The following is a 27,681-nucleotide window of genomic DNA, read 5'->3' as shown; positions in this document are numbered from 1 at the left end:
GCACTATAGATTAAACAATGACTTACATTGTGAATTAGTGTTTCTCCTATTAACATCCCAAAGACATCAGTGAAGGTGACAGGTTGGCCAGAGCTTTTCTTCTTCCACAAAGACTCAACATATCTTTTCACTTTCTGTGGTGTGAGAAGTAGAAGGGGGTTGTAGCTAACATTCTTCATTAGCTCTTCATTAATCTCTGTGGGGCCTTTTTCAGGAAAATCAGGGTGAGAATACAAGGTTGACATGTACCTGAAAAGAAATCAAAGCATAATTAGCAAAGAGAAAGGGAATTACATCGTGATCTCCAAAGAAAGCAGGTGGATGCATTTGGTTAACTTACTTATGTGGTGTTAGCCTACTTAAGGGAAGAATGTGTCAGTTGCAAAGGAGGTGCTGCACACAGAAGCAAAGTAGAGGAGTGCAAAGGGAAAAAGCCATAGGAGAAGTCTCCGAGGAAGCCTTGGACTTACCACATACAGTCAAGAGGAGGGAATGTCCCACCAGGCCCACTGTCTACTATCTAGTCTGCCAGGAATGAGTATCCCCGCAAGCCCATTAAAGACTCACGAAGCAACACACTTGAGTCATGTAAGTGAACAACTGACTCCTCTGGATGTAATCGTACTCAACTCGAGCAAGCTGATAATCTGTGCTCTGGCTTTCCATGATGATTGGGTACAGGCAGAAAATGTGCTCTCCCAACTACTGCGAGTGGCTAGTTCTCCTGATAAACGCTTTTGACGAATTTTTTTCAGTTTTCGTTGTCCAGATAAACAAAAATCTCAAACCTTACCAAAAGTGGGACTCAGAATTTCTCAATATATGAATCTAAAGGCAAAATCTCATGGAAGATTTTGTGGTAAATGATTTGCTGTGAAGCCTCTTGGCCAGCAGGCATTTGGTCACTTCTGGTGATACCGAAAATCAGCACAAGTCTTGGTGTTTATAAACTAAATAATAAACATTCAGTTAGTGGCTTCTTACCTGTGAACCAAAATCTGCTCTGGTAGACCCTCATATTAAATATTAACTATGCCTTTACTTATAATACGCCTTTATCATCAGGAAGAATAACTTTTGCTTTTTATCATCCTTGGCCTCAGTAACTGGTTAATTACTGGTGTATAGTGAGCACAGCTTACTAAACTGAGAGAATGAAATACGGTGAAATACTCCACCACTTCACCCAACCAAAGACAAAATAGTACATATTTTACGCTCCTGTTTTCTTGGAATTCAAATCAAAATGCCTACCAGAATGGCTAATCTTCTCTTCAGGGAGAGGAGAAACCTAAATTTTAGTGAGATCTGCTGTGCTCTAAACATCATGCTAGTTAATGGTTCAAAAGCTGTTATCCTAAAGCCAATTTTTCTGCCTTAAAAGTGAGGGAAGAAAATATTACTTAATTTAAATAACAGGTTTGCATTACCCAATTAGTAACAACAGAACTAGAATTTAACATCAATCTTTCTCCTCCAATAGGATCTAGTTTTTTAATCTATTATACAAGATTTAAGATTTCTATTCTTAGTGACCAAACTCTTCTCACCATACAACAAATTAGTGTTTCTTGCTGGACTTGGAATTTTGGAGACAAACTGAGAATAAGAGAGCTAAAAAATGGTGAGTGACAGATCTAGAGTGGCACACATGCTTAAAAAACTAAAAGCAAATTTCCTAAAAGATGTTTATAGCACAATTGAATTCTCAACTATACCCACCCATGTGGTAAAGATAAATGAAATATGTTTACATTATATACAAATCTCGATCTATATAAATACAGCTTAGAGTACTTGGAACATAAAGTATCCATTCATTCCTATAGTTATTCTACATTTTACAATACAATTCACCCACATGAACAAAGATCTAATTTTCTAGACCTTGGCATATGTTTAATATACACATATATTGTTGTGGTAATATGGTGTTGTATTTTAAAACAACATAAAAATAGGAAAATAAAAGATCCTTTTTAACCTCAAGGTGATCAGCTCTGAAAATATTCACAGTATAATTCATTTTTTATGAGAATAATAAGAACAAATTCTTAACCCATTTTACTATCAAGAATGATTCTCTCTCCATGGAGGACTGGTCTTAACTTATTAAAACTGTGTATTGTGTAACTCTATATTGTTTCCATGTTTTTCTTGAATTCTGGAAAGCTTAAATCTAAATCTGTGTCACACCAGAGTCATAACTTACCTCATGAATTATGAATCTATTCTCAAGTCCATTTCTGCTTCCTTTTATTTCTATTTTTAAGGTATCCAGTCCAGTCATTTTATATTGATACATTAATGCTTATATAATGCGTCAGGTTAAGTATAAGCAAAAGAACCTAACAAAGACTCAATGTCATTAGAAATCAATTTAGTCACTGAATATTTTCAAAGCCAAGTGAAAGGCAACTATATGACTGTTCTATTGAAAATTGTCATTCTTTTCTGTTCACAAAATAGTGTAATTTTTCAAATCTTATTTATACTAAATTGACTTTTCTTCTCCATCTATAGTTAGCTGGTCTTCAAATGAATCAACTTATGATTCTACCAGGTACCTCTGCCCAACAGGTTACTGCTAGCAAGATCAAAAGGCTGCTCTCTGCTCTCTTCCCTTCTTTCTCACATTAACAACTACATATAAATTATGAAACCTCTTCCTGAGAGCAGAGGTGGCATATATTTCAGACTCTTTGCCACAGTTTTAGAGGTGAATATTTTTAAGGTAACAGAATGTATGTAGATGTCAACCCAATTATCTTTATGTGTTCCAGGTAGAATGGCTACAGTCCATTTTTGTTCCCTGAATGGAGAAGCAAAGGCACCTGATTGTATTCTATCTCTTCCTCTTTCTTTCCCTCTCTTGAAGAAATTGACTTTGAATAGAAACATTAGCAGGAGCTAGGCATGGTGCTACACACCTATAATCCCAGCATTACATAGGCTGAGGCAGGAAGATCTCTGTGAGTTTTAGGTCAGCCTGGTCTACATAGTGAACTCAAGGCCAGCCTGAACTACATAGCAAGACCTGTCTCAAAAGAAAAAGAAAAAAGAAAAAAAGAAATAACAAGAAGAAACAGAAAAAACCTAGAATACTTCAGTCATTGGCAATGGGTTAATGGTTTCTGTTGCTCAACATTTATGAAAACACAGTCCTTAGAATTTACATGAGTGAATTGGACATCCTTTCCATGATGTTATTGTGGTTACATCCAAGACTTAGGTTTTGCCTTTGGTGATGGCTAAAAATGAAATAATAGACAACAGCTAGTTTTTTGGTGCAGCTTTTAAAGCTTAAATAGCTTTCTTTGGTTTCCTGTTTTCTTGGTTTTATGAGGCCTGGATTTGGGTATAATTGTTTTCTGTGAACAAAACATCATCTAAAGCACACAAATATTCCAATTTTTAACTCATTAAATTTGATCTTTTTACTAACAATTGTTTCTTAATTATATCTATCATGTTTCAAAAACTCAGTATCTGTGGCATAGGAAAAGACTTTATGAACACATCCTCAGTAGCATGGGAACTAGCACAAAGAATGAACAACTGAGATCTCATCTTACTAAAAACCTTCTGCACTGCAAGAGAAACCACCAACAGAGCTAAGAGACAACCCACATAAACCCACAAAAATTTTCACCAGCAGTTCCTCAGACAAAAGTCTATTATCTAGAATATATAAAGAACTTAAAGAAATCAGACCCCTCAAATTTAAAGACCCAGCTCAAAAATGGGCACCTGAAATGAACAGACATTTCTCAGACAAAGAAGTAAAAGTGGCAAATAAACATAAGAAAAAATGTTCAACATCACTGGTCATTCCAGAGATGCAGATGAAAGCAATACTGATATTCCAACTCACCCCTGAAAGAATGGCTGCTATCAAGAAATCAACAAATAACAAATGTTGGCGGGGGTGTGGAGAGAAAGGAACCCTTCTCCATTGTTGGTGGGGGTGCAGACTGGTGCAACTACTGTGGAAATCACTATAGAGATACCTCAAAAAATGAGGATTAGAGGTCCCATTTGACCCAGCTATTCCTCTGCTGGATATCTTCCCAAAAGAATTAAAAGAATCATACTACAGTAATATATGTGCATCCATGTTTATAGCAGCACAATTTGTAATAGCTAAAACTTGTAAACAGCCCAATTGCCCATCAACTGGTGACTGGATAAAGGAGATGTGCGTTTTTTGTTTTTGTTTTTGTTTTGTAAAATGGAGTATACTCAGCCATAAAGAATGAGAAACTAGAGACATTTATAGCTAAATGGATGCACATTGAGGCGATACTCTTAAGTGAAATAAATAGGACACATTTGTGTAAATACCAAATAGTTTCTCTGGTACTAAAAACTGAAAGTGTAAGTAAGGATCAAAATGTATAATTGATAATATGAAATAGGAAGAAAAGGTCTAAAGGAGTAGGGGAAGTGGGAGGGGTAGGGGAAAGGAAAGAAGGGAAAAGAAAAAATATGAGAAAAGGAAAAAACGGAAACAAAGTCTTTGTAAATAGGGAAGGGTGGAGGGGTTGAAGGCAGGGCAGGAGAATGGGGAAAAAAATAAGAAGCAAGATACATGATGTAAAGGTACAAGATCCCAATGATGAATGTAACTATATTGTATACCTAAAATGTACCAACAAACTTAATGGGAAAAAGTGCATGTCTAAATAATGAATGAAAGGATTTTGTATTTAATCCATGAATCTGTGACTATTTGTTTCTCATTTTTCAACATATTTATGTGATGGGACACCTCATTCTTTTACCTACCTGCATTTTACATTAACTATAAAATTTTAAATCTAACTCATGCCAAAGAGAAAGAAGTTTCAGTTCAATCCTCCAATTCTCATAGTCAATATTTTAAAATACCAGCAACTAACTTCTAGAACTTGTTGAATCAGAATATTTAGGGCTATGCATTTATAATGTTTTGCTTACAGTGTCAAAGTGATTCTCACATACAAGTAAGATTTGGAATGATGTGAGAAAACCATCTACATTTGTAAAGAAAATGTCCTGAAACCCGAAAAAATTCCCTAGACTAATTTTTCCATAAAATTCAGTCACTTTGCATTTCTTCATTTATCCACTATCCTGAAGCAAATCAGGCACTATTCTCAGCTGGTGAAATAAGGGACCAATTCAAAATTATGGCCTACTTCAAATAACATATTATTTCCTACATATACATAGATCCTTGAGCCTCTCACCTCCTATGTGACAACTTCTGTCAAAATTGGGGTTTTTTTGAGGGTTGCGGATTTAGCTCAGTGGTTCCACCACCAGCCTCGCAAGTCCAAGATCCTGAGTTTGATTCCCGGTACCAAAAAAAAGATTGTTTCTTTTTCAATGTTCCAGGAATCCTTCATATTATTAAATGGAAAGTTCTCATTCTCAAATTCTATTTTAATAAACTCAGTAGATTGGTCCCTACTGTCTATAAATATAAAGAGACATTCATTGCTTTTTAGCAATGGTAATACCATGAAACATGGCAATTAATATTTAACAGCTCCTATTGATGCTACAGTAGAACAGCTTTATTGAGAAAGAGAGTTGTACTAAAACTCCCAGAGAACGCAGAGTTACTATCATGATTCTCCCAGTTTACACATGCCAAGACTCCAGGTTGGTTAATACTATATTTAAGGAAAGACAAGTATCACCCAAAAATAATTTCAAAAATTACCATAAATGCAGCAGCAGTTACAAGGGAAGCTTTGTCCTACCTGCAATTCTATTTTCTGATCATAGAAAACTTCGTGGGAGGTCCAAGGTGTCTTTGGATATTTCTGTATGACTTCATTTATGCCAAATAATGGTCATATATCTGCACAATATAAAAACTTACACAACACAGGAGTGTAATTTGTTTTTTCAAGTCTTTCCGAATTTCTTCCTTTGAACTTTTTACTTTCTCACCAGTCCTCTTCAAGAGAGAAGCATTAGCATGAATCATCCTGCTCACTTTGGCTCTGGAAGTGTCTCCTCTTTTCGTGGTTAACATCTTCACCTATGCTCTCTATTGCATATTGTTTCTGCCTGTATCTTTTTCTCCATGGGTTTCTTTTATTCCCTTACCTCCCATCTATCACTCTGCACTATTTCCTTTACTTCAGACTTGCACAGAAATCTCAAGTCTCTTAAATTCTGAAAACAAAACAAATAAAAACTTTTCCCTAAACTCTATATTTTTTTCGAACAATGACTACTCATTTCTTTTCCCTTTCTGGCCAAATTGGTGAAATAACAGACGGCTTGTACAAGGCTCACATCCCCACTTCCTGTATTTTCACTTTACATTCACTTGTAATCTTTACACTTTCATGATCAGAAGTATCTTATTTATTTTATCAAGTGATTCCAGATAAAATTACTAAAGCTTTCCAAACCCAGCACAAAGTTTTTTTAAAATACTAGTTGAAGCAATATCTACGCTTGCTCTCTGTATCTCAGCTTTTCCTTCACTCTCCTGAAGAGGGCTTCTTTTAGGGGTTAATTAGGTGTCTATTGGGTTTTTTTTTTTCATTTTGTCTAATAAGTTTTAGGATCTTGGGGTTCCACAAATTACATTATTGGGGGTCATAGCTGACAAGGTAGTAGCTAGTGGAGTTGCCAAGGAAAGGTACGTCTATATAACAGAAGAAAATGAAGATGCCAGAAGCAAACTTCCATTAAGGAGAAAAGTGGTGGAAGCAGTAAAGAAAATACAGTGGTGAGAGCAACCAGCAAAGATGAAATGAGGCCAGAAAGGCATGACAGGAGCAATTCGAAAGAACAAATCAATGTATGACATGCCTCAACCGTTAGCAGCCCACCCTCCAAAGAACTGAAGAAATATAAGAACTTCAAAATATATTTGAATATAATTTCCATATTTGGAAATTAAGTAGCCAATGAGTGCAAATCTATAGTAAAGATTTAAAGAGTGAGTGGCCTTTAAGGAAATAGAATAAAAAAGAGAAAGCTAATCTTTCAGGAAATAAGACTTTGCAAGAAAAAGAAGTTAGGTATCTGTGGAAAACTGTGCATATTTAAAATTCTCCTAATTACACTTCACAAGACTTGTCTTCACACTTGTAATGGGAGGATATATGAAGATATTGACCCAAGTCCATAACCAAAGCAGTGATTGAAGCTCTAATCCAGCCCACATGTGACACCATCATACCTCCGAAGCAGCACTCGAAGCCTAGACTTTTAGATTAGTTTAAAAAAGTAAGCTTCTGAAGAGTACTAGTCAATGATAGACAACAGTGATCTAACCCAATATTGAATACACAGAAAGAAAACTACTCAAATAATAGTTGCTTTGAAAAGTGATTAAGCAGGATATTGAATGTAAGGGTCCGAGTTTTTCCTTCTCATTACTCATAAAACAGGCAAGGGCCTGCTCCTTCCTTCAAGGGAAAGAGTAATAATGGGCTACACCCTTCTTTCAGAAGAAATAAATCATTTTGAGGATGCATAAAGAGAAGATGACAACCATGGCACTAGGTGATTATTTCTTAACTACAGGGTCTGGTTCAAAATATTTAAGAAATTACAAATTATTTAAATAAGGAGCTCTATACAGTACACACAGTTAACTGTCCATGAGAGGATTGTGGTTTACTAGAAAGAATGTTACAATGGGGATTCAAAGCCTGAGTTTTTATGTTGGCTCTGCCAGTGATGTTTGGACAAATCACTTGGCTTGTGTGTTAAATTTTATTCACCTAAAAAAATGAAGAAACTCATATCTGTCTCACAGGAAAGAAGTGACACAGACACTTTAATGTGCTAGACATATAAAATGTAATAATATGCTACATGAACTTTGCCATAGCTGAGTGTCTAAAAAGGCCTTATTAGTCAGACAGATATGTTGTAACAAGGTGATTCTCTTGACTATCATATCTGAGCAAGAACTTTTACTTGTTTTTCAATGTGCTTATTGAGTGAGGCAAACAAAAAATTATGTAGTATCTTTTTTGAAAATGCTTTATAAGAACATTCATGAGAAGGCAAATGTGCAGGGCACAAACGTCGTGCATATGAATATTACATTTAAAAGACTGCCTTTATGTTTTGTGATGTATAAATCAGTAAAATTTATTGCATCTCTGCTTCCAAAAGTTATTTTCCTTCTTTCTATGGTATAGCATCTATAGTATCTTGCATTTCATTCTATTTGCCCTAAAGAAGAAAATGAATACCTAGTGAATCATGTAGACTTAGACATGTTTGTCGAAAACTTACAAATCAGCAAGTTATAGAAAGATTAAATTAATTATGGGTGGAGTATGTTATTCCACTTCTGCAATATTTTTGTAGAATTATCTTCAGCTGGTCTTTTTTTTTTTTTACTTTAGCTTTAACTACATTATAAGTTACCAGCAGGCTAAAATGAAGTAAATATATGGCAAAAATCATTACTAGATTGTGGCAACAAGTTGGAATATTTCAATAATTTAAAGCTAATGTTCAATTTTCTAAATCCCCCTTTCCAATGTTTGAGTTTAGATAAATTCTGAACCTTTGTAATGGTAAAACCAAAATTAAAAATGCATACTAACCACGTGGAGCCAGAAAGACCAGCAACGTAGGTAGCACAATCCAAAATCCCTGATTCATACAACGCCTTCATGACACCAGAGAATCCCACCATGGCCCGGAAGCCCCCACCAGAGCCTAGAATGGCCACAACAGGCACCTGGAATGATGAAACACAGAGATTGTACAAAGACTAAAAGCCATCGAATATATTTCCTTTTAGTATTAATTTTATGTTAGACATTCCACATTTTGTCATAAAGAATTATAAGTTCACTCACACTTTGATAATGCCTAAGTTTTAAAACTAAGAAAATAATGTCTCATCTATGACAATCAAGAATCAATGTCAACTGAGAAGCAGATATTATTAAAATGACCAAGTAATCTATTTAATAACAATAATAATAACAGCAATAAAACTCTATATTTATTCAACCTTTTGCAGCTTTTGGCTTGCTTTCAGGTACATTATTTGATTCTCTCAGTAATTCTGTAAAGTGAGTAAACAGGGAGCATTTTCACATTTTGTAGATAAAAGCTCTCAAAGGGTGCCTTTCCTTGTGTGAGATCTGATAGCTAGTGATCTGTCCTTGAGGAAGCACCTTGCTTTCAAGTTACATTTACAGAGAGAATCTTTAGGATTTGGTAATGAATCTAATGCTAGGAGTAAAGAGTGAAAGGAATGTGGTCAGACTGTTGATGTTTCAGTTTTGCTCATACACAGATGATGCTGCCATTACCCAGAACCAGAATCCCAGGGCACAAAGCCAGGTGGAGGAGGAAGTAGAGCACTCAAGTCTTAAAACTGGTGAATTCACGACAGTATGTTTCAAGGGCTTGGAAACTGACCTCTGAGTGCCCACTTACTAATGTGATGTGTCATATTCACATAGTCGCCTAATGATTATTTTATAACTAAAAAGACCAAAATGATAAGGTAACTCTTAATATAGGAAGAGAAGCCTGTATAGGTTTGGTCTTATTGGAGTTAGACCAGTGAACGATAGGTCACTTAAGACTGAATTCCTAACATCATGCTGCCTCAAAACAAAAGAAGATAGGCATCAAAGTAGATGCAAATTCATGACCTCATTGTGAAAACACACTCACCAATTCAGTGCAGTGGAATAATTTAAATGACTTTGAGACTGTGTATATACAGATAAACCCAATGCTCTCAAGCATAGGTTTTAAAATTGTGAATAAAACAAAATATGTAAGTCTGTAAAAGCTCACCTGGAAGGGGGAAATAAAGTTAAAATGGAAAACTAAAATGATTATATAAAGTGGGTGAATGGGGTACAGTACAGCATTAGTTACAGTGGTAGTTGTAAGAAAGCCAGCCAGATAAGAAGTTGGATCAAGGAGCAGGGTTTTTAATTAGGCCTTGAAAAGGCTGAGTATATTAAAGTGTAATAAAAATAATACCAATTGTAAACATTTCTCATTGCTTTTGTGTCCAGCATTTGGGTTAAGGTTAGTTAGGCCAAGACAGATACAAGCAGGAAAGAGTATGTGATTTGGGGTCCAGAAGCCCTGTTTTATTATTGCAGCAGGGGGTAAACAAGAGTGTTGAAAAACTCAGGATTATAAAAGGTTTAAGGCAAAGAAAATGTTTAAGGTTCATATTGCAAGAGAAGGGAATGTTGTTTATATTCAAAAATCACTAGAGGGCACTGAGTCTATTTGTCTGGTTAATTGTAATATATTATTAAAAACAACAAGCCCAATAAAATTCAGATAATTTGGTAATTTACACAGAGAATAAAAGTTCTTAATAACAAATTATATTGTTCATTTCATCTTATAGCACATAGCCTGCAATGTTATTCAAAGGGGAATTTAATGAGAGAAGCTGGAAAAATAAACATGCGACTTCTAATTCTCACATGTTCTTCTTCATATACCAGTACTTACTAAACTTATTTGGTGTTAACAGAATTTTCTGGAAATAGCTTCTACCAAGCTGAAATTCATTTGCAAAGTAACACATTGTTCTCATTATTGCTTCAAAGAATTCTTAAAGAGAATTTTCAAGGAAGACAATTCAGATACATGAGTTGTCATCAATTGAAAGAAAATGCTACATTTTTGTGCATAAAACTTGAATAATCAAACTGTGGAGCTTATAAATATATTCACTTATCCAGTGTGAATTAGATTGTTTTCATGCTTCATATTTAATTTTCACAACTCTATGAGACACATATTGTTGCCCTCTTTTAAAAGATAAAGCAATAGAGACACAAAGATAGTTTCTCTAATGTTTTAAAATTAGAAAATAGTGTCTCTTTTCAAACTTAATTTGTCCAATAAGTAAGCTGTTACTTCATTGGGCTCCATTTATATTCTAAAAACAAATATGCCTTGCTTTCCCCAACTAATGCTGTGCCTTGAAGTGAAGAAAATTCTCTAGAAACTCAGTTTTCTTATACTTTAGAGTACTGGCCACCGCTGATGATCTTGAAGCTTTCTGTAACTAATACAATTTTACATTTCATAACTCATGCAGAAATATGAATTAAAAACTATAAATGCTTATATGAACTATAAAAAAGCAAAGGACATTACATGCATCAAGAACGTATTTGTGTGCCTGGCACTGCCATGAACATTTTCACATAATTTATTTAGTTCTGAAAAGGAAATCATTTTCCACTACACTTTTCAAAGGATTTAAACACACATAATATCATGTTCAGACAAGAACTGATAAGAAGTACTACTGTGATTTGAACCAGGGCGTGACAGACACTCAAATCCATGCACCTCCTCTCTGTGACTGCTTAGGGAAAAAGGAGTAGTCATTACTGAGAAAAATTGTTGGATGCTTAGCCAAGCTATATTTCATACTCAGCTATGACTTCAACTAATATGAACAGAATTTTATGCAATAAATGAAAGCTAAATTTGGATGTTTTCATAGTTTTAGTCATTCTGAAATAATGTTCAAACAAGCAATTGTGAAGTTATAAAGGGCAGCTGCTAATCCTGGCTCTAATCTTAGAAGAATCAAATAAATAAATGTTAAGAAAGTTTTTGGTTATGTTTAGACATATTATCTTAGTATTTGTGTATAAAGGATGTTGGTAAATACTTACCAATTTTACTCGTATGATTACAGGAAATGAATTTTCACTTACCAAAAACTTTGTGCTTTGTTTTAATCTGTCATGATGCACAGATTTGCAAATATTAATTTCTTTCCTTATTAAAGAAACTTCTATGAACTACTCAGACTTTTTACATTTTCATAGACTTTAAGATCTGAAATTACAGTGGCACCTCGGTTCACAAATTTAATTCATTTCACAATTCTGGGGAAGATGGATACTGTCATGTTCATCACCCAATCCAGAGTTCAAAAACAGAAGCAAAATTTTGATGAACACTTCTCTTTGGAAACCAAAGTGTTCATGAACAGAAGCTTTGGTGAACAGAGGTATTATTGTATAAAACGATATTTGTGTCTTGGCCCTTATAGTGGAGTTCTCCAAAGAAACAGAACTAGAAGGATGTGTTGGGATTTATCGTAAGAAACAGGTTTATTATAAGAAATTGGCTCAGGCAATTGTGGAGACTGGCAAGTCCACATTTGCAGTATGGGCCAGTGAGCTTCAGATCCAGGAGACCCAATGGACGGATGAAGCCCAAAGCAAGTGCTGTAAAATGCCCTCCTGCTCAGGGAACCCAGTCTTTCTGTGGTACTCGGGACTTCAAGTGGCTGGAGAAGGCTCCCCCACATGATGGAGGTATTCTGCTACTCATAAACAGTAACTCCTGCAGCAATTCTAGCATCTTCTCCTGTACACTTCCTCATTTATTGTTTCTTTTATGCATGCATTTGTTTGCCTCATCCTGATCCTAATAGGTCTATATCCCCCATAGACAAGGGTCTTTAGGCTCCTCAAAGTGCAGAACCCTACTGACTCCAGTCTGAGTCTCTTTAACACATGTTGCTTAGACCACTTTCCAGCTCTGTTTCATTCCTGGGAGGTTGGCATCCCAGTACCTCAGGTTAAAGAGAAAAACAACTCAGTGTCATGTCTTGAATCCTGCAACTTTACCCTTGGAAACTCACACCTGCTCAGTCAGTCTTCCTGAACTCCACCACAGGGATCCTCCACTGGCTGCCCTTCAAGTTTAAGAAAAAGATGGACATAGAGTTTTTTCAAATGGCCAGGGGATCAAGCATTAAAGGGAGCAGGTAGGGACAAGAGGGGAAGAGACAAAAAAGAATGAAGATGTGTAAAGTCCCCACAATAAACATAATCATTAGGTACTGCAAACATATACCAATAAAAATACATAAAAATCAATCAATAAAAAAAGAACTGATGGTACAAAGTGTCATTGTCAGATTGAAGGTGGAAATAAGAGAAAGGATATTCTAGATGAAGGGAACACAAAGGAATAATTATTATTGGTTACTCATGGCTGATTTCTGTTACCTCCTTCAGAACCTCCTACGCTATCCCTCTCCCCTACTAGTCCCCTTCTCTTTTCTGGTATTTCACTTGACTTAAATGATAAATTTAAGTGCAGAGTAGTACTGAGAGAGTATATTATGTCCCACTTTATCCTTTCATTTTCATCCACAATTATTTGTTTAAACTGAAAGGTAGTGCTTACAGCCATCCTGAAAGAGAAGTATTTCTTTCTACTGTACTCTAATGAAAACTGGGTTTTTCCTTCACTTGTTTCCCTATAACTTTTACTCCAGATTTTAGTTCCCAGATAACTTTTCTCTGTTACAGTTAGTTTATACAGAACATAAAGACTACCTAGTAACATTTCTTTTCCCTTAAAATACCATAATCTGGATATATCATCGGACCAAAAACTGTATTAGAACAAAAAATTTAAGACTGCCCCTTGAATAATCATAATACATCAAAAAACTCCTGTACTCAAAGTCTTATATGTTTTGCTCATAGGAATGACCTCAGCCTTTGTTCAGGGAGAAATTAAACAAATTAGAGACAGTGTTCTAACAACAAATTTGCTTATCAGATTTAAATTCCATAGCAACAAAGTTGAAAGAGAGGGTCAGTTTGAAGAAATTACCTCAGGTGGTCCACAAAGCAAGGAAAAAGGGCAACTGATTTTGAAGGAAGTAGACATGACAAGGCCCAAATTTGTTCTATCTGAACAAGGAATTACATATTTTAGAAAGACTTCCATCCAAATCATTAAGATCAAGCTTTTTAAAAGTATTAGTGCTTAGTAGAATAAACTTCTGGGCTATTAGAAATTTTTAACTATTTGACTAGCTCATTGTCCATACAGGAAAACGAAGGTTATTAAATGCTATGATTTAGATCTCATGTGTTCAGAGCCAGAGCTCTGGGCAGGTGATTGGATCATTGGGTGCTAAACTCATCCGTGGAAAGTTTGTGGCTGAATGTGCTGTTAGAAGGTGGGACCTGACTGGAAGAGACGACCACAAGACCAAACCATCAAGAATGCGTCCTTGTTCCCAGACCCTTGCACTCTCTCTGCTTTCTGGTTGCATGAGCAGCTTTCTTCTGCCACCTTTTCCTGTGCCATTTCTATGAGACAAGATCTTCCCAAGTTACCCAGGCTGGGCTCAAACTTGTGATTCTCCTGCCTCAGCCCTCCACAGTGCTGGAATTACAGGGGTGCACCACCATATCCAGCTACCACTCCTCCTTTAAGGTACAAGTGTGAGGTACTTTGTCCCATCCATAGGAAAGTGAGTAATGCATTAAATTTGACATTTATAGTCCCAGGGCACTGTGAGAGAACAGCAGCATCCACGCATCTGTTTATAACTACTATTTCATTGAGTAACTGCTATGTGCCCTACACATCTTCCTGAAACTTGCATTCTAGTGCAGGAACAGACATTAAATGAATATTTACTCAGGCATTTTTAGGTCCAGCTGTGGTTAAAGCTGAGAACATAATGTGCACTTAAATGTCACAAAGGGTTGATACATGAGAATAAACTCCAGTGAGAAGAAAGGATATATGGAAAAGGTTCTACAGAGACATGGAACGAAGAGGTACTCACTGAGAGAAGGGATATGCATTTGGAAGAAATTCACAAAGGTGAAACTGGAGAGATGCTGTGAAGCTAAGACCCTAAAAACAAAATGAGGGGATTTTAAGTTTGGAGTTGATAAAATCAGATTTATGCTTGAGGTGATCTCTCTGAATTCATTGTGAACAGAAACTGAGAAGAGGGAGGACAGGCACAAGCAGATATATAGAGATGAGTCTGTGTTCTAGTTTAGACATGAGATACTAGGAGGTACATATTATTGAAGAAATCAAGGAGGTGTATAGATCTTCAGGTCTGAAGCTCAAAAGGCCACACTAACCTGATGATACACATGTAAAAGCCCTTAGTGCACGGGGTGGGTGACATCATGAAGGGAAAAAAATGTCTTATAAATAGTATAGAATGAAGACAAAGAGGCTCTTTGGCTGAGTCTTGACAAATTACTATATTTTTTAAATGGTCACAGGTCAAAGGTCTGGTGAAGGAAATCAAAGACACATGATGAAAATTAGGAAAAGTGAATAAGAGAAGGGAAGAGAAAGTTTCTATTAGTAGCTGCAAGGGTAAGCAAGATAGGACAAAACATTTGCATTTGCATTTATTAGTCAGTACTAGTGATTAGTGAAGCACTAAAATAGAATAATGAGGTCAAAACCCTGAAGAACATAAGGAAGTAAAATGGGCTTGCATGAAGATGAAGACAGACATGGAGAATTTTGTCCATGGAAGTAAGGACAGAGAATGACCAGAAAGGAGAAGGGAAATCCAGGATATTTTTTTAAATATTACAGTTCAAAGTATATATATGCAGGTAGAGGCTGAAGATATTACATAGATGGGGAGTGGCCTGAGGAGGACTGGATAACTGATATCTTGAGGTTCCTAAGAGAGATTTTTTGATCCATGTCTCACATGGATCTACATTAGAAGAAAAGGAAACCCCTCTCTGTGGAATTAGGAGGGAAATTCCAAAAAATAAGCAAAGGCTACAAAGTAAGCCAATCTTATGGCAAAAAATGAAGGATTTGTCATCACATGACTTTTAGTTTCTCTTTGATTATGAGACAAGTCTCTCAGTTGTGGGGAGTGAGAGGGCAGAAGCTGTGTCAGCAGTTGAGCTCCTTAAAAAATATTAATTGTTCCAGAATTGGAAAGCAACTAGGCAAAGGAAATGAAATTACAAAGCAGGGTCTCCCAAATGATACTGATGGCCATGAATTAACAGAGGTATGCCATTTTCCCCTTTTCCTTCTATCAAGCTCATTTTTAGAGGCTTAGGCAACAGTCTTCCAACTCCACAAGGACTTTCTGCCATCCCAGATCCAGACAGAGCGGGACTTCTCTTTTCATGTGTCTCCATCTACATCTCTGATAGCACATCACTGGTTTTATTTGCTTGAATATCATTTTCCCAAACTAAGCAAACTCAGTAAGAACAGTGACTGCTCAGCATTAACCATCTCGGTTTCATTTATTTCCAGTATCTAGCACAGTGTCTCAATAAATGACAAGTGATGGAAATGAAAGAAACCTGAAATGATCTTTCTCTTCTCTAAGGGTGTAATATCAAATAAGGATGAAGACACTAAGAAGTGGTAGAATTGCTGCTGAGAAGTTCATTGTCTATATTAGAAGAAAAACAAGGCAAAAACTTCCAGAGAAGCTAGAAATTTCTGAGCAAATCATAGAGAAGGCATTTTCAATACTAATTAACCCGATGTAGTGATGAACCCCAAGTGTTACCATGAATCTGGTGGAGTGACAAACAAGATGTAAGATTCAGTGTGCTGTCTTTCTCAAATAGAGACTTAAATGGAAGTTTCATTTCTTCCCTTAGTTCCCTTCTAACAGAAATTCCTTTTTACCTTAGAGTCCACTTCCAAAATAAGCCACTCCCTCATCAGATTGGCTTTCATTCCTGCAACCTGCTCAAAACATATCTGGCAAACTGCCGTCACCTCTGGGGTGTTGGTGCTCACCTGGCTCAGAATTTCAATTTCCACTTGTATTTTGCCTTTAATTTGCAATCATCTTGAATCTCTGCTGTGTGCATATGAGTATACACATGAGAGTATGCACATATATATTTACTTAAGTGTTTAATAAAAACGTTACTTTCATGAAAATAAATTATGCTCATTTAAAATATTCAGCTAATAGAAAAACTCAGGAAATAAATCAAAATAACCTGATATGCTACTAATAAGAAACTTCATCATTGTCATTTGATGAGCATCCTTGTGGCAGTGTATCTGCAGATTTCACTTAGATAAATATAGTAAAGAAAGAAAGAGAAGTAAATGCATACATTAGATGACAGGTGGAAGAAGAGATGAATAGGTAGACAAAAAGTAAATTGAAATAGTTTATTGACTGATAAATGACATATTTTACTAGGATTTTAGAAAAGAAAAATGTAAAGTGCAATTAAAGGATGATTCTTTTAGTATTCAGAAAATATTTTAAGATCTCACTATAATTGAACCTATTAAAAACATTAAAAAGTGGAACCCATTATTTTTAACAACTTGTTCAATTTTGGATGATGTTTTGACTCCCTGTCATAAAACATGAAAAATCTGTAATACTTCCTTTTATCTCTCCATCACTTGCCTATATTGTTAATTGTAGTATCATTAACAGGATCTATAGTATTTCTTCTTAATGTACACTGATGAGTCTCCACAATTTAATTTTAGTCTATATTAAAACTAACTTGGTCCCTCCTGCCCCCACAATCCATGTTCCATCCACTGATGAGCCACAGAATCACTCAGAGCAGTGATTGAGTTAAGGTCAGAAAGAATCAAGGGCCTGTGGTTAGGGACCCAGAACCAGGCAATGAGGAATCCAAGGGGCAGTGAGCTGCAGGGGAGTGCAGTGTTATGACTCGTGTGATCTAGGGATGGAGAAAAGACACTGGAGCAATGCCAGAGTAGGCATTTTCCCTCCGGCCCACAAACACTGCCAAGCTCTGTGCCCTGAGGTGCCCTGCCTGCACCTCACCCTGCAAACACAGCCAAGCTCAGTGCTGATGCAGGATCCAACCCACTGCCCACCAAAAGCTGCTGAGCTCTGCCCCCATGTGAGTTCCCTTCCACTGGCCCCCAAACACTACTGAATTCTTAGCAGGCTCTGGTGAGCCCAAAACAACACTGAATTCATGATCTCTTGCACACTCTCAGATCACAGCACAATGAAATTAGAAGTTAACACAAAAGAAACCACAGAAAATATGCAAGCACATATGTTAAATAATACACTCTTGAATAATCAATAAGTCACAGAAGAAATCAGGTATTATTTTAGAAGAAAAAACAGATAAAACTCTTGAAGACATAGTCATTGGTAAGACTTTCTGGATGGAACACTGATTATAGAAGAATTAATATCCAGAATCAACAAATGTGATTATATCAAATTGAAAAGAAAACCCCTAACAGAATGAAGGGACAACCCACAGAATGTGGAAGAATTTTTGTCAGCTACTATTCAGAGGACTAATATCTAAAACATATAAAGAACTCAAAAAATATTAAACCTCACAAAATAAAAGATGCAATCAAAAAATGGGCAATTGAGCCAGGGATTTAGTGCAGTGGTTCCGCTGCCTGCTCGAAAACACAAGGTCCTGAGTTTGATCCTGGTACCCCCCCCCAAAAAAAAGGGCAATTGAAATAAACATCTCTTGAAAGAAGTTGAAATGGCTAATAATTAAATGAAAAATGTTCAGCATATTTGGTCATTAAAGAATTGCAAGTCAAAACAACCACGAGATTCTGTCTTACTTCAGTAAGGGTGACTATTATCAAGGACTCAAATAACAAAAAAAAAAAATTGTGGCAAGATTGTGGGGAAAAAGGAACCCTACTACACTGTTGATGGGAATGTAAGCTAGTACAACCACTATGAAAATCAGTATGGAGACTTCTCAAAAAACTAAAACTAGAAATTCCACTGGACCCATCTGTTCCTCTTGTCGGTATCTTCCTACAAGAGTTATAAAGACATCATATTGCAGTGATACATGCATACTCATGTTTATACCAGCAAAACTCATAATAGCTGAATCTTGAAAGTGGTCAATAGATAAATGGATAAAGAAAAGTGGTATATCTCCACAGAGGAGCATTAAAGAAAATATGGTATATATCTACAATGGGGTATTACTTGGCCACAAAGAAGTATAAGTTTGTAGAAATCCATTCATTGTAGAAAAATGAATCTTGAAACCATAATGCTAAATAAGATAAATTAGACACAGAAGGCTAAATACCACATGGTTTCCCTTATTAGAACCCAAACTATAAATAATTTAAAGAGTCAAATAAAAGAGAGATGGAAGGAAACTGAGAAGTAGACTTTATGGTGATGGGCAGGGGATCTAGGGAAGAGTATAGAGGTGAGGGTCGGAGGGAATAAAAATGATGAAGACACTGTATGTGTATGTGCCAATTCCCCAAGCTGAATGTAATTATTATGCATTATAAACATATACTAATTATAAAAATAAAATAAAAGTAGAAAACCAATATTCAAAAATATTTTAAATACCTTTGCTAAGCAAACTATGTACTGAATCCTTCTCAATTGTTTTACAATTGCGTATTCTATACTTAATCCAATTTATAAATATTTAATCCAATTTATAGATGCTTGGCTTCACTTTTTAAAAATTGTCATAAGCACTCAGCTTTGTAAATGTTCCCCCTTCACATTTGTAATTCAAATGTGGATCCCATTTTCAGGAGGGTTTCAGTTTGTGTAACATTTAGTTAAAGCAATTACAACAAGAAATGTAACTGACATAAAGACCTGCTATCGGATAAAACAGAACTGTCAGAAAACTTCACAACTTGACTAGTAGTAGCAGAAGTGCCGGGCATTGTTGAAAGCAGCCTCTTGGTTTTGAGTAGTTCCCATGCCATGGACTTGGGCAGAGTGTTTTGAGGAGGAAATGGAGAATACCAGTTTATCTTACTGTTTAGTTAAGAGGGGAACTGTTTTGAATACTACTATCTTATATCCAAAAGAATTCAAAGCAGGATCTCCATGAAATAGTCATACACCTATGTTCATAGTGGCATTATTCACAATAGCCAAGAGGCAGAAACAACCCAAAAGTCCACTGACAGATGAATAAATAAACAAAATGTAGTATGATCCTGCAACAAAGTTTTATTTAACAGAGAAGCTAATGCTATCATGTGCTATAACATGAGTAAACCTTGAGGACATTATGCAATGTAAAATAAAAATATAATAGATACAAAAATATAATAATAGAGGATTACTATTCAAATTAAATTACTATTCAAATTAACAATGAAAGTGAAATGATGGTTAATAACAGTAAAGGTGGAGGAAAATGTGGAATTGTTCAGAGAACAGAGTTTCAGTATTGCAAATTTGAATTTTCGAAATGTTTTGTAGTGCTGTTAGACAGAAATGTGAACATACATAACACAACTGAACTGTATGTTTACTTAAAAATGGTTAAGATCGCAAAGTTTATGTTATGTGTTTTCACCTAAAAATAACTTCTAAAAGATTTTTTAAACTAACTCAATAATCCATTTTTATGTAAGCCAATTTCTTTCTATTCATGAAATAAACATTTTGCCTGAGCATGTTTCTTACAAAACACTATTCAATGAGTATATAAACTGTAGTATATCCAGACAATGAAATGTTACTTAAGGCTAAAATTTTAAAAAGAGAACGCTATCAAGCCGAGAAAAGACTTATAGGAGGCTTGAATTCATACTACTAAATGAAAGAACCAAATCTAAAAAGCCTATTTAATATATGCTTGCAACTGTAAGATATTCTAGAAAAGGAAAAACTATGAAAACAGTAAAAAGATTCATGATTTTTAGGTGCTGGGTAAGAACAAGGAATATGAGCATTTCAGGACAATAAAACCATTCTGTATGATAGTGTAATGTTGGATCCATGTCATTATACATAGAATATTCAACATCAAGAGCAAACCCTAACATAAACTACAGACTCTGGTGGTAATGTGTCAGTGTAGGTTCATCAGTTACAACAAACACACTGCTCTGCTGTGGGGTGTTGATAGTCCAAGAATATGATAGTTTACTTTATGTGTCATCTTGACTGGGTTAATGGAAATCCACATAGCTAGCGAGTAAAATATTGTTTCTCGGTGTGTTTATAGGGGGTTTGCTGAAAAATTAGCATTGGAATCAGTAGATTGAATAAAGAATACCTGCCTCCACTAATATAGGCTTGCATCATCCAATCATAAATAGAACAAAAAGGAGGGAGATGCACAAATGCTCTCCTTTGAGCTGGGACAACCATTTTCCCCTTGCACACTGGTATTTCAGGTTCCCTGGCTTTGTAACTCTGAGTCTTAACACCAGAACCTCCCGGTCCCAGCCATCCCCGGTACTTGGACTACAGCCTACACCATTGGATCCATTGATTCCAAGGCTTCTGGCACCGGACTGAGTTGCACCAGGATTTCTCCAGGTCCTCCTGCTTGTAAACAGCATATCGGGAGACTTCTCAGCTTCATAATCACATGAGCCAATTCCCACAATAAATCTCATACATATCTACATATATCCTGTTAGTTCAGTTTCTCTGGAGAATGCCAATACTGGGAGGCTGTGCACGTGTATGAACAGGAAGCATTTGGGACCTCTGCACTTTCTGTTCAATTTTGCTGTGAACCTAACACTGCTGTAAAAGTTAAAGGAAAAAACAATAAATACCATATCTAATAGATATTACCAAATATAAGCAGCACTCAGGATGACTTTCCTCAATGAGTTTTTACTTATTAAGCATTTTACCTTAAAAGCTGAAGGAATAATGCTCAATACCCAGATTACCATATTTGAGTGAAATTTTTAGGAAAATCATTGAAAAATTGTTACTAAATAATAACAACACTTGAAAAATCTCTAACTCACATCACGTGTAGAATACAGTCCTTTGCTCTTTTTTGGACCCAAGAGTTTCTTCATGTTTTCCTTTATGTTCTCTTTTCTCTGTTGTCTGAACATTTTCTCCTGATCACATAGAGCCATACTGAATCGTAAGTCAGGGCATGAGCTGTGATAGAAAACAAAGTCATAAGCCAGTGTGTCCATTCGCCTTTCTTTACATGTAGCGAGCCTCTTCCCATGCCCAGGAGCTGCAGAGATACATGTCGACTTCTTCTCTCAAGCTATTTCCTAGGAAGGAACCTAAAGCACAGTACAAAATGATGGCAACTTCAAAGCAATATGTTCCAAACCATGTTTTCAGGGGAAAAAAGAAAAAGAAGTTTGAGGTGTTTGAAAAAGACAAACAAGCAAGCAGCCTCTAATAAATTGCTTATGAGGATAATAAAGACTTTAGGAGCTGCTTCAGTAAAGAACCCTGTTTATATTTCTTTGGCACAATATTTCCCATTCTTACTTGATCAGGAATTCTCTCCTCTCCCCTCTCCCCAACACCTGGCCATCATCAACATTCACTAACATTCCCGAGAGCCTGGGTTCTGTGGACACATTTGCAGAAGTACTGCCTTGATAAACTGCTTTGTCTGACAGATGCCCTTCTCTGACAAAGAAAGAAACTTCTAATAGTAGAACTTAAGATGACCACAAATGTGTTGACACCCAAAGGACTTTGGAACCCTTAAATTATATACATTCTTCCTTTTCTAATAATGGCAGCAGCAATTTCTCAGAAATCTACATACACTAAAAGTTATACTACATGCAATGAAATCTACATACACTAAAAGTGATATTACATGCAAATGTGGTGATTAAAGGAGTAAACATTACTCATTATCATAAAAATATCATTATATATTGTAGCTCTACACATTGGAAATCTGAAGCTTTGAAAGGTTAGGACCAGAGCTAATGTCCTTTGAATCCTTAACCAGTTTTCATATAAGCTTCATTTTGTACCATTCTAATCACCTTCTTGCAACCCCAAAATGACTTCAGGATCACCAAACTACATGTTAGCAAAGAAACCAGTTCTGATAGCAATCGCCAAAGGTTTTCAGATTTGGAGTTACTGTATATGCAATACATTTTCTGATGATAAATTGTGCTTAGAGTGTCGGTGCCAAATAATGAAGTTGCATCCTGCACACATCAGGGTAGATGCGAGACCTGAATATTTGCAGAGCCACCAAACAGGATAGAGTTTTCTTCTCAATTCTAATTGCCGTAAGTTTAGGAAACTAGATGTTTTCATAAGTGTATATGATCTTTTATACTCAAACCCCTCTGCCTTGAAGATGTGTCTTTAGGAATAATTTAAACATTCTAAAAACTTGCAAATCTGAATATCTGATTTGTTTGCTTTTTGTAGTCATTCATAGACATCAAGATTGCTTGAAGTGTATGTCTTAGTTCTTAGCATTATTGCTCTCAGATATAATTCTTATAAGAAACGTAAGCATAAACTAGCTGAGAGACATTTAAATTCTTAGCTTATACATTCAAAATGCAACTATTAAATGTGAAAAGATTGGGGACGAAATGTGTGTCAGGCACTGAAGAGTTTTTATTTAATATCTTTGATATTCTATTTACAGTAAGATGGTATAAATGAATCCATTATAAAGTGGTTAAGGGTTACTTTGGCTTGGGTGATAGCTTTTAAAGTTGCACATTGCTCAAGGCTCTTTGTGTGTTTTTATTATTCTTTGTACATTTGAAAATTATTCTTTGAATAATTTTGCAGTACTATATTTGTTTCTTTATAAATCTAAATGAATATGTTTTTATTATTTATTAAAGTTCTGATTGGTTCCCTTCAGAAATTTTTTTTATTCTTCAAGTTACTTTCTTATTTATATCGCGTGTACATTTTACCCAATAATGTTTCCAATTTTCTGGGAACATTTCCCTTTTAAAAGATATAGCAATGCTCTCTTCAATTGAAAACATTTTTTTAACTTTCTAAAATTTGGGCCACCTGTATGCATGTATATGCTGTTAAGAGAGGAAGAAAGAATGTGTGTTATACTGTACCTGTGAATGTTGATAAAGTCTCAATTCACTTGATGTGGTTACAATTTTAGAACATGTTCAAGGAAATGAAAACTGGCCATTACTGGAGCCAGAATTGTTATGACATTAACCTTTCTGTTGGGAAGCTTTTGAGGAAAGTACTTGTATTTGTACATGAAGATGAGAGATGGTAATGCTTAATTTAGTTTTAGGAAATAGGAAGAGTTTAGTGAATGCTGTTGTGGAGATGCGGAGATTCATTTCCCTCAGATGTCTTCATCTTAGTAGCAACCGGTTCCTCATAGAATTGTGAAGACAAATGGCCAAGTGGCAGGCACTGTTAAAGGACTCTGGATGCCACTATAAAACCTTGGGGTGGATTATCCTGCCAACGAGGAAATCTCCTATTCAGAGAGCACCTACCTTTAGCCATGTAACTAGTTTTGTTTTTCTCATCTAATGTTTTTCTTAGATCATTTGAGTATTTCAGGTCAGTTGTAAACTTTAGAAATATAAAGGGCAAAAGTACAAAATCTTCTATTTTTCCAAATGTAATTGGTTGTGTACGATATCTGAAGGGTAATTTTATTTTGGAATAAGCAAAGGAAAAACCTGGTCGGTCGTTTGTATGAGGGCTGAATGCACTGTATTTCCCGGTCTAGTGACTCATAACATTTACACTAATTTTCAGTAGATTTTTCCCGAGAAGTGTGAGTAGAATTGTTTCTATTAACCATTAGTGTCATGTTCACTTTAATGTAATATAATTGACCGCAGTGAAATGTCTTGTGGTTAAAACAGATACTTTTCTTTTTCATACAATCTTTAGGAATACATGGACCTAAAATTCATTAACTTAACTTCATCACAGTGACTTTTAAGATTTAAGTATTTCTTCCTAGTGTCTTATTTTTCTCTTTTGATTTTTCTTACTATTAAGGTCATTGTACATAGAATTTAGGGGATCATGATACTGAAGAATTATGGCTTCATTGTAATAGTCACTTGTGAATAGATTTTACATCTACTTTTGGTGTTTAGGAAATTGAATCTGGTTTTGTACAATAAAGGAATATGGAGATAATTAATTGGCTCAAACTGCCACTCATACACTTTGGCTTGGTCCTTAAATAAACATACATTTGACTTCAGTGATACTAATCCTTTATATTGTACAAAACATTTACTTTCAAAAATTGGTTCTATTTTATTAAAGTAATAAAATAGTACCATAAAACAATAAAAATAGGAGTTTCCTTCTCCATCCTTTGGTGCTACCCAGATCTGCTTCCTAAAATACCAACTTTCGTGTTTTAATTTTTCTTCCTGTGTTTATAATCATATTTTCAAACAATAATTTTGTGTACCTGTTTCAAATGTATTTATTTTAAGCATTATTTACTATTTCATATAACAATAGATGAAACTTTAGCATTTTTAACCTAAATCTAACCACCTTCCTCTTGACTTAACTTCCTCTTATCACCACTTCAGAGAATCAATATCTTGGTTTTATAGTATTATAACTTAATTGGCTTCATTCTGAGCCAAGTATGAAATGTGAATATGTTTCCTGTAGAGTATAGCTCCTTGTGTTTCCTGGAATTAATAAACATCTCATTTAATTGCTAGTTTGTTGGCCTCAGCTACTGCATACCTATCACTAATTCTTTCCAAGTTCACCAAAAGAGTCATAAAACACCCTTCAATATATTTCTTACAATTGAATATACCTCATGTGCCTCTTTTGGGTCCCACTCTTTCTGGAAGCATTGTTTTTCAAGGCTTTATCTTCCAGCTCTGTCTGGGACTCTTTGAGGCTCAGCTGGGAGCACCTTTTCCTTGATCTGGGAAATCCCTTCAGCACCATCCTGAGCCAGGTCTGCTGCTTCCTGGATTCCCTTGTTGCTGGTGTTACAGCTTGTGTCTAGAAGTCCCCTAAAAGGCTCATGCAGCTATAGGTGGGGCTTTTTCAAAGGTGGCTGGATCTAGAATGTGTGACACTGGATTGATTCATGGCGGATGCTAGGCTCAAGGACACTAGGATTAAGGGTGTGAGGCCAAATCACTCTAAGTAGCCTGGACAAAATATAAGGGATAGAAACAGTTGTGGTCATCCCTTGCTTGTTTTTTTCTGCCCACCAACTGCCCACTACTCTGCCTTGGAGCCAGCTGATTACAGATTGAAACCTCTACACACTGTGAGCTAAATAAATCTTTCCTCTCTTAACTTGTGGGTGTTGAGTATTTTCTCTTAGCAATGAGAAAAGTAGCTAAGACACATGGCTTGCTCTCATTTAGGGCATGAGCTTCTCCAATAGTTCCTGACATTGGGAATTATATTTTTATAAGTGCAATCATACATGAAATTATATACATTGTATTTTCACACAGCTTAATTGGCTCTAAAATAGTAAGTTTAAAATAATTTTGCTTCAAAATTCTGTGGATATTGATTTGTTGTCTTATTTACTAAACCCTAGTGCCATATTTACTAAAAAGAAATAGCTGGAAAGAATTTAATGGTCAGTGAAGTTCGTTACTATTTTCCATGCAGGGACATTTTTTGTTTCAGATATTATATCTTTTGATAATCCATTTGATTATAATTTTCCTGAAGACTTTGTAAATCTGAATTTAATTTTGAATGGGATCATTGCAAAGAATTATAGAGATGATTAGAGGTTCTAATCTTCATGATCACCTATAAAATGTTATCTTTATGTTTCTGCTTATAAGTACATTTTTCTATATTAAAATGTTTCAATTGTTTGGAGCAGTAAAATGAGTGGTACACCTGATTCTAATCCTTATTTAGGTGTTGGTACCAGTTACCCAGGGAAAATGTGGAGTAACTTTGTTTTGTAGCTGAGGTTTAGGAATAGTGAATGAAGGGTATCCCTATGTAAATTAAGTGCTTAACAATGTGCAGTGATTGTAAATTTAGTAACAGTCAATTCATGAATACTCTAGCTTTCTACATCGTATCTATTACAAAACACCTCTCTTCTTCATGTGTTCGGGTGTTGCTGTTGACATTTACCATGATATTTATTTTAACCGAAATGTTATTCATATTAAATGTTTATTCTTTAAAATGAATGTATTATTTATAACCCACAAATGCATAATTTCAATAGTACTATAATGAGTTTTGTGAAATATTTTATTTTGTTATGCTTTAAATACACACACCAAAAATCTGTTACTAGCTTTGAAAATTGTACAATATCCTAATATAAATATATAAAAATAAAAAATTAGTACTGTAAAAAAAAAAAAGAAAGGTTAGGACCACATAGCAAGTATGTGACATACTTTCTACCAAGCAACAAGGCCTCACAAATAAGACATCCTACTGTCCTAAGACTGGATACTAAATATCAGCTGCTAACAGCTGCTTTCAAAAAGAATTAGCAATCTGTATCAGAATCTTGGAACGTGAGTAAATAAACATGGAGAAACACAATAGCACCAATAGGAATACTATCTCTTAAACCATTCATAAAAGTAAATCTTTTCCTTAATAATAAATCCATTTTGTCGCATTGTTCATTAGTTCCTGGTAAAATAAAAGATCAGAAAAGAGAGCCCAAAATCTTTGAACTATATTTCTATAGTGACATATGATCATTACAAAATACTTTAATTAAAAGAATATACTGGAATGATAAAAATGAAATTTAAACTAGTCATTTTCTCTAGCAGAAAAGACAATAAAATTGAGAATTTACAGGAACAGCTGTATGGGTGAAAATTTATTTTCTAAAGTAGTTATGATACTTAACCAATTACATCATAATAGAAAAAATTTTGCCCAAAACTAGACTTAAAAAATGTAAATTCATTATTTTGCTTTTTTGACCCCTTTTTATATTCTTTTCATAATATCTAAATTTAATAATTATATAAATAAACGCTTTGATATACTATAATTTAATGACTATTTTCTTAGTGTTGAATAAAGAGTAATTAATCTTTTCAAAATTTACAACCATGTCCCTTAAAGTAGATATCCAGTAACAGCGCTACTAAAATCAAAGGTAATTGACAGTTTATTTGTAGTGTTCATTGCCTAGCTGACTTCAAAATGTTTTG

General features: G+C 35.2%; 1 protein-coding gene across 4 annotated transcripts in view; it reads right to left on the bottom strand.

Annotated features, from left to right (window-relative positions):
* Pla2g4a (phospholipase A2 group IVA) overlaps positions 1-27,681 on the bottom strand; it is a 147,342-nt gene that overhangs the window by 35,870 nt on the left and 83,791 nt on the right. For all 4 annotated transcript variants that reach the window (XM_004862779.3, XM_013078904.3, XM_021242894.2 and 1 more), the window contains 3 exons: positions 21,535-21,676; positions 8,580-8,716; positions 27-249 (listed from right to left, as the gene is read on the bottom strand). In XM_004862779.3, coding sequence (XP_004862836.1) covers positions 27-249; positions 8,580-8,716; positions 21,535-21,676 — 502 coding nt within the window. The remainder of the gene's footprint in view (positions 1-26; positions 250-8,579; positions 8,717-21,534; positions 21,677-27,681) is intronic.

This window comes from Heterocephalus glaber, unplaced genomic scaffold, assembly GCF_053883595.1.
Source record: "Heterocephalus glaber isolate CG9 unplaced genomic scaffold, H.glaber_assembly_v1.0 deba00001600, whole genome shotgun sequence".
In the NCBI taxonomy this organism is placed as follows: domain Eukaryota; kingdom Metazoa; phylum Chordata; class Mammalia; order Rodentia; family Bathyergidae; genus Heterocephalus; species Heterocephalus glaber.
Note: the sequence above shows the minus strand (reverse complement) of the source record. Positions and strands in the feature narration are given on the sequence as shown.